This window comes from Heterostelium album, assembly GCF_000004825.1.
Source record: "Heterostelium album PN500 unplaced genomic scaffold PPL_contig1, whole genome shotgun sequence".
Lineage (NCBI taxonomy): Eukaryota > Evosea > Eumycetozoa > Acytosteliales > Acytosteliaceae > Heterostelium > Heterostelium album.
The window spans coordinates 69,050-82,104 of record NW_008805078.1 but is presented as its reverse complement, the minus strand read 5'-3'; the positions used below and the strand labels follow the sequence as shown (position 1 = coordinate 82,104).

General features: G+C 30.9%; 7 protein-coding genes across 7 annotated transcripts; 3 read left to right on the top strand and 4 right to left on the bottom strand.

Annotated features, from left to right (window-relative positions):
• Positions 1-561: 561 nt before the first annotated feature.
• On the top strand, positions 562-1,452 carry PPL_00875 (uncharacterized protein; the record flags this gene model as incomplete). The annotated part of the gene is made up of 1 exon (XM_020571895.1): positions 562-1,452. One exon carries the CDS (start codon positions 562-564, stop codon positions 1,450-1,452), a length of 891 nt encoding a protein of 296 aa, XP_020437753.1.
• Positions 1,453-1,571: 119 nt separating this feature from the next.
• On the bottom strand, positions 1,572-3,517 carry PPL_00874 (DNAJ heat shock N-terminal domain-containing protein; the record flags this gene model as incomplete). The annotated part of the gene is made up of 5 exons (XM_020571894.1): positions 1,572-2,360; positions 2,436-2,600; positions 2,679-2,832; positions 2,914-3,355; positions 3,427-3,517. 5 exons carry the CDS (start codon positions 3,515-3,517, stop codon positions 1,572-1,574), a joined length of 1,641 nt encoding a protein of 546 aa, XP_020437752.1.
• A 777-nt stretch (positions 3,518-4,294) lies between these two features.
• Positions 4,295-5,023, top strand: PPL_00873 (Ras GTPase; the record flags this gene model as incomplete). The annotated part of the gene is made up of 1 exon (XM_020571893.1): positions 4,295-5,023. One exon carries the CDS (start codon positions 4,295-4,297, stop codon positions 5,021-5,023), a length of 729 nt encoding a protein of 242 aa, XP_020437751.1.
• Positions 5,024-5,075: 52 nt separating this feature from the next.
• PPL_00872 (glutathione S-transferase family protein) lies at positions 5,076-5,740 on the bottom strand (the record flags this gene model as incomplete). Its single annotated transcript, XM_020571892.1, has 3 exons — positions 5,076-5,080; positions 5,152-5,632; positions 5,717-5,740. The coding sequence occupies 3 exons, from the start codon at positions 5,738-5,740 to the stop codon at positions 5,076-5,078; spliced, it is 510 nt and encodes a 169-aa protein (XP_020437750.1).
• A 664-nt stretch (positions 5,741-6,404) lies between these two features.
• On the bottom strand, positions 6,405-7,143 carry PPL_00871 (putative glutathione S-transferase; the record flags this gene model as incomplete). Its single annotated transcript, XM_020571891.1, has 3 exons — positions 6,405-6,635; positions 6,702-7,037; positions 7,123-7,143. The coding sequence occupies 3 exons, from the start codon at positions 7,141-7,143 to the stop codon at positions 6,405-6,407; spliced, it is 588 nt and encodes a 195-aa protein (XP_020437749.1).
• A 2,168-nt stretch (positions 7,144-9,311) lies between these two features.
• erf1 (eukaryotic translation termination factor 1) lies at positions 9,312-11,103 on the top strand (the record flags this gene model as incomplete). Its single annotated transcript, XM_020571890.1, has 4 exons — positions 9,312-9,403; positions 9,505-10,072; positions 10,150-10,780; positions 10,868-11,103. The coding sequence occupies 4 exons, from the start codon at positions 9,312-9,314 to the stop codon at positions 11,101-11,103; spliced, it is 1,527 nt and encodes a 508-aa protein (XP_020437748.1).
• A 372-nt stretch (positions 11,104-11,475) lies between these two features.
• On the bottom strand, positions 11,476-12,783 carry PPL_00869 (uncharacterized protein; the record flags this gene model as incomplete). The annotated part of the gene is made up of 4 exons (XM_020571889.1): positions 11,476-11,668; positions 11,738-12,000; positions 12,092-12,175; positions 12,505-12,783. 4 exons carry the CDS (start codon positions 12,781-12,783, stop codon positions 11,476-11,478), a joined length of 819 nt encoding a protein of 272 aa, XP_020437747.1.
• Between the last annotated feature and the right edge of the window lie 272 nt (positions 12,784-13,055).

The following is a 13,055-nucleotide window of genomic DNA, read 5'->3' as shown; positions in this document are numbered from 1 at the left end:
CAATAATTTTTTATACTTTACCAATTTCTTTTCGTTTTCCTAGATTGTTTTTTTTTTTGATCAAAAATTACTGGATTTTTAATTTAATTAAATAAATGATAATGTTTACTTTTTTTGTTTGTTGTGTCTAAATCGAATATGAATTTACAGATTTATTTAATCTTGTTAAAAAATTATTTCTATTAGAACATTTCAAAAAAAAACAAAATGAAATCAAACTCAATTGATAAAATAGATAGAGAAACAATATTATTCTTTAAAATCATTAGAATAAAGTATATCAATCAATTGATATTTCATCAGGTATCAGAGATTCATTCTATTCTACAGTGTGGTCATTTTTCATGGAAAGATCTTAGACTTCATCCAACCATTCTCATTCAATATCGATATTTCGATCGACTTTTGCTCTAGCTAACCACAGCAATAGAGAAAAACACGCCTTCATTAGGCTATGTGAATTCATGGACGATGGCTATCAAACAGCGTAACTTCCAATGTGCAAAGAGAATGTTTGATCTTTTCCAAACAAACCAGTACTTGAAAAATAAAATCGGGGAAATGTATCATACTTTGATTCACAATGCCTGCAATTCATCGAATATAGAAGTACTTGCATTTTTGGAGGAACTACGTTTACCTTTTGAATTCATTTCTTTTTGGTGTGATCGACTACTGGCACAAGCAGCATGTACTGGTAATCTTGAAGTGATAAAGTTCTTTTGCGAGAGAAGATATGTATCTAACATCACACATCTAATGAACCTATCAATTGGCAAAGGGTATCTTAATATTATCAAATGGGTTTGTGAAGAAGAACCACCGGCAACAATGACTTGGAGCTTAAACATGGTGTTATTCGAAGCAGCATCAAATGAAAAGGTGGATGCTGTTAAATATCTATTGGAATACATCAACAACAACCATGGTAACAAAGAAACTATCAAACTATCGAAATGGATGTTTCAGTTAAAAAACTTTGAAATCTTCAAATTACTTTATTTACATACAACCAAAGGTCATGGAAGATGTTCACAACAAATGTTGAGATTGGTTATTGGATATCAGAGACTAGATATTATTGAATTACTATATGAAAACAATAAGAATCCTATGTCAGATCCTTTCAAACGTTATAAACCAAATCTATTCTATCATATCATTGTATCAAAGAATTTAGAGATATTACAGTTCTTTATCAAAGTCAGAGATCAAATTTGTTATTACTCATTGATGATCATGGCACTCAAACTAAATCGATTCTCGATGTTATCATATATCTACTCACAAAGAAACAACAATAATCGTAAACAATATACTGATACAGAAATCATTCATTTTAAAGATAAATTAGTATTGGAAATTCAACAACAAAAAGACAAATTAAACAAATCAGAAGATGTTCTATATTTAGAGGAGTTATTTGATGAAATTGCCAAGTCATTCAACTGAACTTGAAATGATTTAACATAAACTTAAATAAAACCAAATTTATTCATTAATTTATATTTTCGTTAATATGATTTTATTATGATTATTATATATAAAGATAAAAGTATTTATAATTAAAATTAACCCCATCTGAAACCTGATTGTCCTTGGCTGCTACTGCTTCTCTTTGAACCACCACGCTGTTGTTGTTGGTGTTGGTGTTGGTGTGAATGTTGCTGTCTGAAACCTCCACCGAATGGATGTCCACCACCGAAACCTCCGAAATCATCGTCGTCGTCACCACCGTGGAAGTGGAATGGCATACCACCGCCACCTCCGAAACCTTGCTGTTGGAATCCACCCATTCCACCCATACCGCCACCACCCATACCACCACGCATGAACATGTTGAAGATGTTCGAGTAGTCCATACCACCGCCACCGCCGAATCCCGAGAATCCCTCGCTGTCGAACGGCATGCCGTTCTCGTCTTGACCGAGGTCGTAACGCTGTTTCTTCTTTGGATCGCTTAGCACGCTGTACGCCTCACCGACGTCCTTAAACAGACGCTCCGCTTTCAGCTTGTCCTCTTCGGGCAGTGTGCTGTTCTTATCGGGGTGGTATTGGAGTGCCAACTTTCTGTAGGCTTTCTTGATCTCTGACTCGTTGGCTTCCTTGGAAACACCCAAGATCTTGTAGTAATCCTTCTTGAGCGACTTTTTCAAGTCGATCTTTGCCTGCTTGAGATTATTGTGGATATCAGCATTCTCTGGATCCAAACTCTTTGCCTTCTCGTAGTCTCTCACTGCATCCTCGTACATCTCTTCCTTCATATAACATTGAGCTCTTCTTGAAATTGCCTTTACATAATTTGGATCTAAATCGATTGCTTTTGTACAATCTGCAATTGCATCTGTTATTTTATTTAACTAAATTTAAATTTATTTGTTAATAAATATGTATATACTAATAATATTTAATAATGAATAATTATTTATACATACTTGTACAGCAGCAGCAGCTCTATTATTATATAATTGTGCATTCATTAAATCAAACTTTGGATCAATCTCCAATGCATCACTGAATAACTGGTAGGCTTGTGTATAATTCTTACTTGTGAATGCGTCGTTACCTTCTTTCTTCTTTAATTCAATTTGTCTTAATCTCTGTTGTTGTTTTCATAAAAGTATAATTAATATAACTATCCATTTAAATCGATAATCTTCTTAAACAAATAAACATACCTTTAAAGCAACTCTACTTGGTGCATAATCTGGATCGTATACCAATGAATTTTGGAAATGTTGTGCTGCCGATGGTAAACTATTTGAATAATATAGAGCCATACCTCTTAAATATAAATACTCTGGTTGTGTTTGATCTTCTTGTAAAAGTGAACTAATAGTATGACGAAAAAAAAAAAGTTAAGTTTTGTTGTTTATGAAATTTCTCAACTCTCATGAATTGATCTCAACTTACGCAACAAGAGTTGATGCTTTTGAATATTGTTTCGATTCAAGTAAAAGTTTGGCCTTTAAGATAATGGCTGGTGTATAGTATTTCGCTTGTTGTATTACAGATTCGATTTGGTTGAGTGCTTGTGTTGGGTTGGTGGCGCTGTTGTCTTGTGCCGCTTGGAATTGACGCTTGACCGATTCGATGCTGTTCTTCTCTGCCAGCAGTTCATTGTTACGTGGATCCACTATCAAACCACTGACAATTACTGTTTGTGCCTGATCGAATTTACCGAGTTGAACGAATGCCTTCGAGGCACGTGTATATCCCTTAATGAAATTCTTATCCAACTCGACCGCTTTCTCACTGTCCTTGATTGCCTCTGCCAACGAACTCTTGCTTCCAATAGCGAGTTGTGCCGCCGCTCTATTTCCATAATAAACAGCTATAGTTCCATTCGATGCTTCTATACATACATAGATATATCGATATTAGTAAAGTATTAAAATATGTAAAAATAATAATAACAAAACATACCAATTGCTTCAGTGAAATATTGAATTGCAGCATGATAATTTTGTTGTTTAAAGGCATCGTTTCCTTTAACTTTTAATGCTTCATGATCCATTTTTTATTTCTCTCTTTTATTTTTATTATGATGATGATGATGATTGATAATAATATTTATAAATATGACTATAAAAAAAACTAACTAAGGTGACTTCTTAATCTATCTAACCTATTTTAAAATCAATTATAAAAATATGATAATGAATATCTTGAATTCAAATGAAGAAATAAAACAAGTATTAATTTTGTTAAAAATTTGAAAATTTAAATCGAAAGAAAAAAAAAAAACAAAATTTCTCAAAAAGGTAAATTTTCAAGCAAATCTCAATGAAATCTAGGCGAAAACTACTTCAAATTAAAACTGATGAAAAATGAAACCGTTTTGAAAAACCTTTGATTCAAAGTTTTAAATCACATATTTTTATTCATTGAATATTAAATACTAAATATTTACTTTTTTGTTTTTTTTTTATTTACTTTTTTTTTTAAACTATTATGCAGATGAAAGTTCAACTTAATTAAAAAAGATATCTTTTTTTTTTCTCTAAATGCAAAGTCAACAAACTGATTAGACATGTGGTGAATCATCATCAGATGATTTGTTTGACTTTTTGTTTTGACTTTTCAGGAATTTGAGAAATTAGTCTTGTTGACCAACCTAAACAGAACATTGCTGGTCAAACTAAAGTCAAAAGTCAAACACCTATAAATAGATAACAAATTGAATAGTCAAACATGTAAAACAAACAAACAATATTCATAATATATAATAAATCTTTAATAGCTATAAATATCTTTTTTAATAATAACAACAATCTCAATAACAACAACTATCATGGAAATTCAAAATAATAATAATAATGAAAATGAACAACAATCACAAATTGAAATGGAAAGAGCGATGAAAATAAAGAATGTCCAGAAATCTATTGATGAAATGGAGAGTAAACCAAAGCTTCATTTCTTGGTGATGGGAATTCCAAAATCAGGACAAACCACTATTGTTCAGAGATTCGTTAGAGTACCATTTGCAACAATCACCGAAAATGATTTGAATCTTCCACTTTACAATAATCAAAAGAAGATCATCGATGATCATCATGCTAACCAAGATGGAATGGAGAATGAGAAGGAGAAGGATCTCCAGATATTCATTCGTGATCTATCGAAAAACGGAATGAAAATCGGTAGACTCATCGCAATGGATGGAATTGTATTGGTTTACAATGTAACAGACCCCGATGCCAAAGAAAAGTTGAAACAATACTACAATGAATCGATTGTCAATCTCAAACATTTTAGATCTGATATACCAATTGTTGTTGCAGCCAATAAAGCAGATTGCAACAGTCCAAACTCTTCAATTCAAGAGAATGACTCTACTGTCATCAAGAACTATGAATCCGTCCAAGAGTGGTGTAGATCCAAACAAATCAAAACACATCTTCTTACCTCTGCAACCTATGATCTCAACATTGATAAACTATTCGAGGAACTCATCAAACAATCGAAAGAATACAGATCAGTTGTACCAAAACAACCAAATCCATGTAAAGTTCAATAAATAAAATTTGTTTAATAAATAAAATTAGGTTTATTATTGTTTAGTTTCAGGTCTAATCTTTAAATAACTTGATATTTGTGGTATTGATTCGAACACTGTGTAGAAAGTGCTGAGTGTTGGATATTGACTGACGAGCTCGGTGTAACCGTTGATATTGAAGAAATAGAGTGTGTAGTAGATGTAGACATCTGCCCAAGTGTATGATTGTCCAACAAAGTAGTTGGCACCGTTTTTAATTAGTGCAGACTCCCATGCCTTTAGGAACTTTGGTAGTGTTTCACTTTTGAATTTATTCTTTGCTTCTTCGTCGTTGCGTTGCGTTGCCAATTTGAATGGTACGATGGTGTCGGATGTACTATCGACTAAGCTATCGGCAATCGCTTTCTCAGCTAGAGTAGCACCAGCAAAGTTGTGCTTATTCGCAATGTATCTAGCGATTGCTATCGATTGTACGAGTGTGACATCGCCATCTTCATAGAGAGGAACTTGGTGATAAGGTAATCTACTACGTAACTCATCGGTAATCTCCTCGATTCTCACATCGTTATACTCTACTTTCAGGTATTTCAATATCAATCTAATGAATTCTCCTCTACCTCTTCTATTAAACTAGTATTTTAGTGTTGTGTTTTTTATGTTAATATAGACAGATTCAAGTAAGATATATATATATTTTTAAAAACAAATACATACATAAATTAAAGTTGGAATTGTCATTGTCTATGAATCTAGATTAGTTTCGAATATTATATATTTACAAGGTTTATATTACTATTTTTGCTTTTTTTTTGTTTTAATTTGAATGATCATTCATTCATTTTTCCTTTTATGTTAAATACATTTGTAAAAGGTAAGAAAAAAAAATTTTTTGTCTTGGAAGCCGCTTCTGGGGTGAGGAAAATCTGACCACATTCTTTGCAGAATTCTAAAATATCATTTTGTTTCTTTTTTTATGCATATATTAGTAATACAAATAATTATTTTTTGTGTTTCTTTGTTAAAAAATTAAATATTCCTTTTTTTTGAGAAAAAATAGAAATTTCTTATACATTTTGATTAGATAATAAAATATTAGAAAGCAATAAAAACAATTGGATTAGTATCACCTTTATTTTTATTCCATATTTCTAGAAAATTTTTAAAATATTAAAAAAAGTAAATTTTGAGAACAAGTTTGATTATCTGGCTGAAAAGCTATACAATACAATAATAATTGGTTATTTTCAAACTAACAAGATTTAATTTAATTCATTACCTTTTCTTTTTTAATCTTATTGAGATGATACTTCCAATTATATTAAAAAAAATTGTAATAAAAATTGTCAATTTAAGTTAAGTGACCTCTTAATTGAGGATTTTTCATTTATTTATACAAGTTAATTTAGAATTTGGTATCTGGTCTGTTCTTCAAGTAGGTAGCAATATGTGGAATTGCCTCAAAGGTGGTGAGGAAAGTGGCAAGCTTAGGGAATTGAGTAACGACCTCTTTGAAACCATTGTTTTCAAGTAACCACAGACCATAGTAGATAGCAATATCAGCCCAAGTATAACCAGCACCAACAAAGTGATTTCCACCATTCTTTGCTAAAATATTATCCCATGCCTTTAAGAACTATAAATAATAATAATAATAATAATTAATTATTTTGTATCAACGTAAGTAAGAATATAAACTTACTTTTGGCAAAGTTTCATCACGGAACTTTAACTTTGCAGCATCATCGGTTGCCAAACGATATGGAGTGATGACATCTGGAAGACTGTCTACGATGGCGTCGGCTTGAGCTTTCTCAGCAGCGTTGGCACCAGCAAAGTTATACTTGTTGGCAATATATCTGGCGATGGCAGCCGATTGAACTAAGGAGACTTCACCATCCTCGTACAATGGAACTTGTCCAAAAGCCAATTTTGAACGCAATTCATCAGAGATGGAACTGATTCTCTCATCCTTGAATTCGATTTGTAAAAAGTTCAAAATCAATCTAATATGTTCAGCCTTTCCTCTACCACCGAACTGCAAATAAATAAATTAAAATTATTACAAAAAAAAAGTTAATAAATATGAATTGAAAAACATTAAAAGATAGATATATACTTACATAAGTTAAAGTAATAGTCATTTTTGAAATATGTTTTATAATTTATAATAAATAAATATAGTTAAAGTTTAAAGTTTTGTTTTTTATTTGTTTTTAATTAACAAGTTTTAATTAATGATCAATTAAGTCAATGGTCCGATATTTATAGAGAAAAAAGGTTCCTTGTGCATAAATTAAAATTTCCTAATTTTCAGATATTTTTGTGGTACTTTCATATTTTTTTTTAGAACATATTTTTTTTTATTTTAATCAAAAGTGTTCGATTCTATTGTGAGGTTTCGTGGTGTTCCATTCCATGCATAAACAAAGTCAAAATGATTTGTCACAAGAATTAGTTTTTTTCTATGCCATTGGGTTAAAAAGACAAACTCTACATCATTATGATTTTGTTGTTTATGATTTTTAAAAAGAATTTTTTGTGTTGTCTGATGTTCTTGTGAACATGTGCACAAAAAATTCTTTTTAAAAATTCTTTTAATTTTTTTTTTTTGCACTTCTTCTTATTTTATTGAGTAAAAATTGGAACGGAACTTTTTAATGATGATTGTGACAAGAAGTTCGTTCAAATGATTCATATTGTGGTTTTTTAAAATAGAAAGGAACTATTCATTAATTCTAATGATACTTAATTTTAAATGTATCGATTGGAATAGTAATCGATAAATTATATTGGAATGGATGAATCAACTTACTTTTATGATCTATGTAATCCAAGCGATCTTTTTCACTCTTTTCCATTGACAATATAATTCTGTTTCAATATTAAGATTTAAATGGAATTGATAGCAATTCTAATTCTATCTATTCCTTTAACCTATAGAGCTTTTCTCTCCAAGTATACTATTTCTAATTCTATAATCTAATATCATCCTAAGAATATTGGAACTATTAATCTAATTACTCTAAGAAATGAAAGAATTAGAACAATCTTTAATTCCACTATCAAAAAATAATTCTATATTAACTGATATATATTTACATGTTCTGTTCTTGAAAAATATATAAATCAATCTATTTTATAATAATATAATTATTGTTTAAGAATCAATCTTAAATCATGATATAATTAATAAAATGCTGATTGAACTATATTCAATCACTATCTATCTGTATTATCTTTAACAATAACATTCAATCAATATTGGTTTGTATTATATTATTACTATCACTACTCCTTTTGGGGGATTCAATTTCAAACTTTTGTTTGTTTTTGTTTTTTTTTTTTTTTGAATATTTATTCCTTCTTTTATGTGTGATGTGGATAACTATGCCATTAAGAAAATAAAAATAAAAAATCAAAAAAAAATAATTTTTTTTTTGAACGTTTAACAAAGAGTCGATTTTTTTCAATCATTTTTTTTTTTCAGTAACACCACTTGTCTATTTATCTATCTCTTTCTTTTGTTGGTTGTCGAGTTTCAATAAAAATCCTAAATTAATATCTATTTAGAATTTATATAACTTGAAAGTTCTATTTCAAACTTAAAAAAAAAAATAAAAAACAAATGTAATGTATAATAACCATTTACATCTATATATATTACCCACAAAATCATTATAATAGAATAATAAATAATAATCAGATTATATTGTAAACTTCACATCATCATTCAATTTCGAAATTGAATTTAAAGTTTATTAATAAGAAGAAGAAGAAGAATGAACGACCGAAACAACAAACAGCCAATCAATGCAACATCGACAATCTTTTTGAAGTCGGAAATAGAAATAGAAAAACTCTTAAAGATTTCTCTAGTTTTACGATGATGTTTTTTTACTTTATTTACTTTATTTTTACTTGTTGTTGACATTGACATCCAAACATCTTTGAGACCGAGATTACCATTTTTCTCACTCTCTTCTCTCTTCCAAACACACAACAAAAATAAAAAACAAAAAAAATAAAAAACAAAAGAAAAAAGAAAGAAACGTTTTCTTAAGCATATCTCGACAACTACAATTCACATACAAAACAATAACAACAATTGCTTAATTAAATTGTAAACATATTTAACAAAAACAACAACAATTCAATTTAAATTTAAACTTTTTTTTTTTTTTTTAATTATTTTTATAACATTACTTTATCCCTATATATATTTTGAAACAATAAAACAAAAACAATTATTAATAAAATAAAATTATTAATATTTTTTTAATATTATTATTAAAATCAACATAATAAAGAAATGTCAGGAAATCCAGAAGATCAAGAACTCGACAAACAAGTCGAACAATGGAAGATCAAGAAGCTCATCAAGAATCTTGAAGCTGCTAGAGGGTTAGTATCTTAAAATAGATTAAGTCCGACGGACAGACAAACAGATTAGTAGTAGACTGATAGATTGATTAACACTGTTTATTAAACTTTGTTTTTTGTAGAAATGGTACATCTATGATTTCTTTGATCATTCGTCCAGGTGATCAAATTACAAAGGTATCAAAGATGTTGGCAGAGGAGTTTGGTACAGCATCCAATATCAAGTCTAGAGTGAATCGTTTGTCGGTACTCGGTGCTATCACTTCGACTCAACAGCGTTTGAAGTTATACAATCGTGTGCCAGACAACGGTTTGGTCATCTACTGTGGTACCATCGTCACTTCGGAGGGTAAGGAGAAGAAGGTAAACATTGACATCGAGCCATTCAAGCCAATCAACACCTCGCTCTACCTGTGTGACAACAAGTTCCACACCGCTCCACTCGGTGAGTTGCTCGAGTCCGACGAGAAGTTTGGTTTCATCGTCGTCGATGGTAACGGTGCTCTCTTTGGTGTGCTGTGCGGTAGCACCAGAACCGTCCTCCACAAGATCACCGTAGATCTCCCAAAGAAGCATGGTCGTGGTGGTCAATCCGCTCTTCGTTTCGCTCGTCTCCGTCTCGAGAAACGTCACAACTACGTTCGTAAAGTATCCGAGTTGGCAACTCAATTCTACATTACCAATGATAAAGTAAGTAGTTCAGTTTAGTGTGTTAGTGTTTAGAAATTGGGAGAATCAATCAGTAACTAACATTGTTGTTTGTCAAGGTCAATGTAAATGGTTTGATTATTGCTGGTAGTGCAGATTTCAAGAATGATTTGAATACTTCCGATATGTTTGATCAACGTTTGCGTGACAAGGTGTTGAAGATTGTCGATGTTTCCTATGGTGGTGACAATGGTTTCAATCAGGCGATTGAGTTGTCGGCCGAGGTGTTGACCAACGTCAAGTTTGTCCAAGAGAAGAAGTTGATCTGCCAGTTCTTTGATGAGATTGCTCAGGACACTGGAAAGGTATGTTTCGGTGTTGCCGATACTATCAAGGCGCTCGACTTGGGTGCCGTCAGCACTCTCATCGTCTGGGAGGCTCTAGAGATCACCCGTTACGCCATCAAGCTGCCACACGAGGAGAAGGAGAAGGTTCTCTATCTCACCAAGGAGCAAGAGCGTGACCAGTCGTTCATGAAGGACAAGGAGACCGGAATGGAGTACGACTTGGTCGAAGCGCTTCCATTGGTCGAGTGGTTCGCCAACAACTACCGTGCATTCGGAGCACACTTGGAGTTCATCACCAACCGTTCGCAAGAGGGTTCGCAATTCTGCAAGGGTTTCGGTGGTATCGGTGGACTGCTGCGTTACAAGCTCGACTTGGCACAGTTGAACGACTACGACAACATCGGTATGGAAGACAATGAATACGACTCATCCGACAGCGACTTTTGACTCAATTACGAGGCAAGCGCAACACTTCAAACTTTCTCTGGAGAGGATGATACAGATGATTTCCATGAGCAGGTTTGCCCCTCTATTGTTATAAACAACACAACATCAACAACTTCAACAACAACAACATCAACAAAATCAACAACAGAAAATAAAAAGAATCAAAAAAATATCAACCAACAACAACAACAACTCAACAACATCACGCTTAACAACAGCAACAAAAAAATAACCAATGCCACACCTGTAACTTCTAGAAGAGAGACTAGAGGGGCATAAAACCTCTCATTAATTGGTACTGATCGGCAAATAACCAAAATGTAAAACTCTTGAACAATGACCAACAAACTCTACCTTAATTATCCAACCCCCATTACCATTATCTATTATTCATCCAAAATCCTTTTGTTTTTTTTTTCTCCAACCTATTATCTTTTAATCATTTTCACTTTTTAAACTTGTTATACATATATGTATCTGTGTGCAACAATCAAACAAACAAAAAAGTAAAATGTTTTAAAATTGATCTTATTTGTTATTTTTTTTATAATAAAAAAAAAAAAAAAAAAAGAATATATAAATTTTCTTTTATATATTGCAAAAATCCTTTTTGACTCTCGCCGGCGAGAGTTTGAATAAAGTGTTTATTATTTATTTATTCTGTGGATAGCATAGTTGTCTAACTAGAGAATCAGTTGTTGCTTCTGCTTGTGCCTGTTTCATCGATGATGCTGCGCCATAACCAAGAATTTCATGTGAATCATTCTTTCCCAGCTTCTTCTGATTATATAAAACATAAAAGAACATAGAGTTCTTACTACCTCTACCTGTTTCTTGTACCAATCTTCAATTTGTTCAAAATAAAATTGATTAATTAAAATGTATTATTATTAATTATAGTAATAATACTTACTGGAATTCTGACATATTTCTACCTTGTTGTCTTAGGAGTGATTGTAATCTTGTTAGATGAATGTCATTGCCAATCGACGATAGAATAATACTTGAAAACCAAATTGGAATAGGTAGTTTGTCAACAGAGACTTGTGGCATCTTCTTTAACATTGAATCTTTAGAGTAATCCGTAAGTTGATATAGTTCCAATTCTGAAACTGAAAGATTATCTAAATAATTAATGAATTCAGGTAGTACATAATCAATAATCGGTGTTTCTCCCTATAAATACATACATACATTTAAATAATATTAGTATATTCATTCAAAAACAAACATAACATAACATAGTATTGTTAACACAATAACATACATTCTCTAAATAGATTTGACCAATTAATGATACCAAATAGTTATTAAATATATAGTTTTTGTCTGCTTGTGATGTTATATGTGACTAAATAATAATAATAATAATAATTGTTAGTATATTATTATTAGTTATGATACCAATTGTTATTGTTTATATTGTTTCAAATACATTACATCTAAAGTTAAATATTTATCGAGTTGAAGATGTTTGAAAATGTTTGAGAAAACAACGGGTAGTGTTATGAATCTTATTAGTGGTACCAAATACTGATCTGTTAGATTGGGATATCTCTTGAATAGGTATCTCGAGAGTAGCAGTGGAAGCATCTTTCTACCGGTTTCGAGTGTCGATGTAGAGAGTGTCCACACGCCATTCTCAAGTTTAGGTCTACTGGACAACACCGAACCATTCACCCTTAAATGTGAACCAATTTCAATTGAAAGCTGATCATCTATAATTTGTTTTGCTAATTTACTACTACCAATGTCACTATTATTACTACTATTATTACTACTATAACTTCTTATATGTCTATATTGTTGTTGTTGTTGTTGTTGTATTATTATATTATTAACATTATTCTTATTATTATTTATATTTATATAACATCTTTTGAATGATAACAAAGGAATACACCTATGATTATTATTATTATTCAAAAATGATGATGATAAAGATCTAACAGATAACATACTTCAACTTCTCAATCGCAAATCTGAAATCAGTTAACACTTTAGTTTACAATTAACACACGTTAAAAACTAATAACACAGTTTGTCGTTTTTTTGATTTTTTTTTATATTTTGCATTATTTTTAATATCGTATCATTTCATTTATTCTTAAGAATTGTTTCTAATTAAAGATATATAACTTAAATATTCTTAAATATAATAACTTATTAATAATTAAATAAATAATATAGGCTTAAATAATAGATTTGTGTGATATTACTAGTTTATAGAT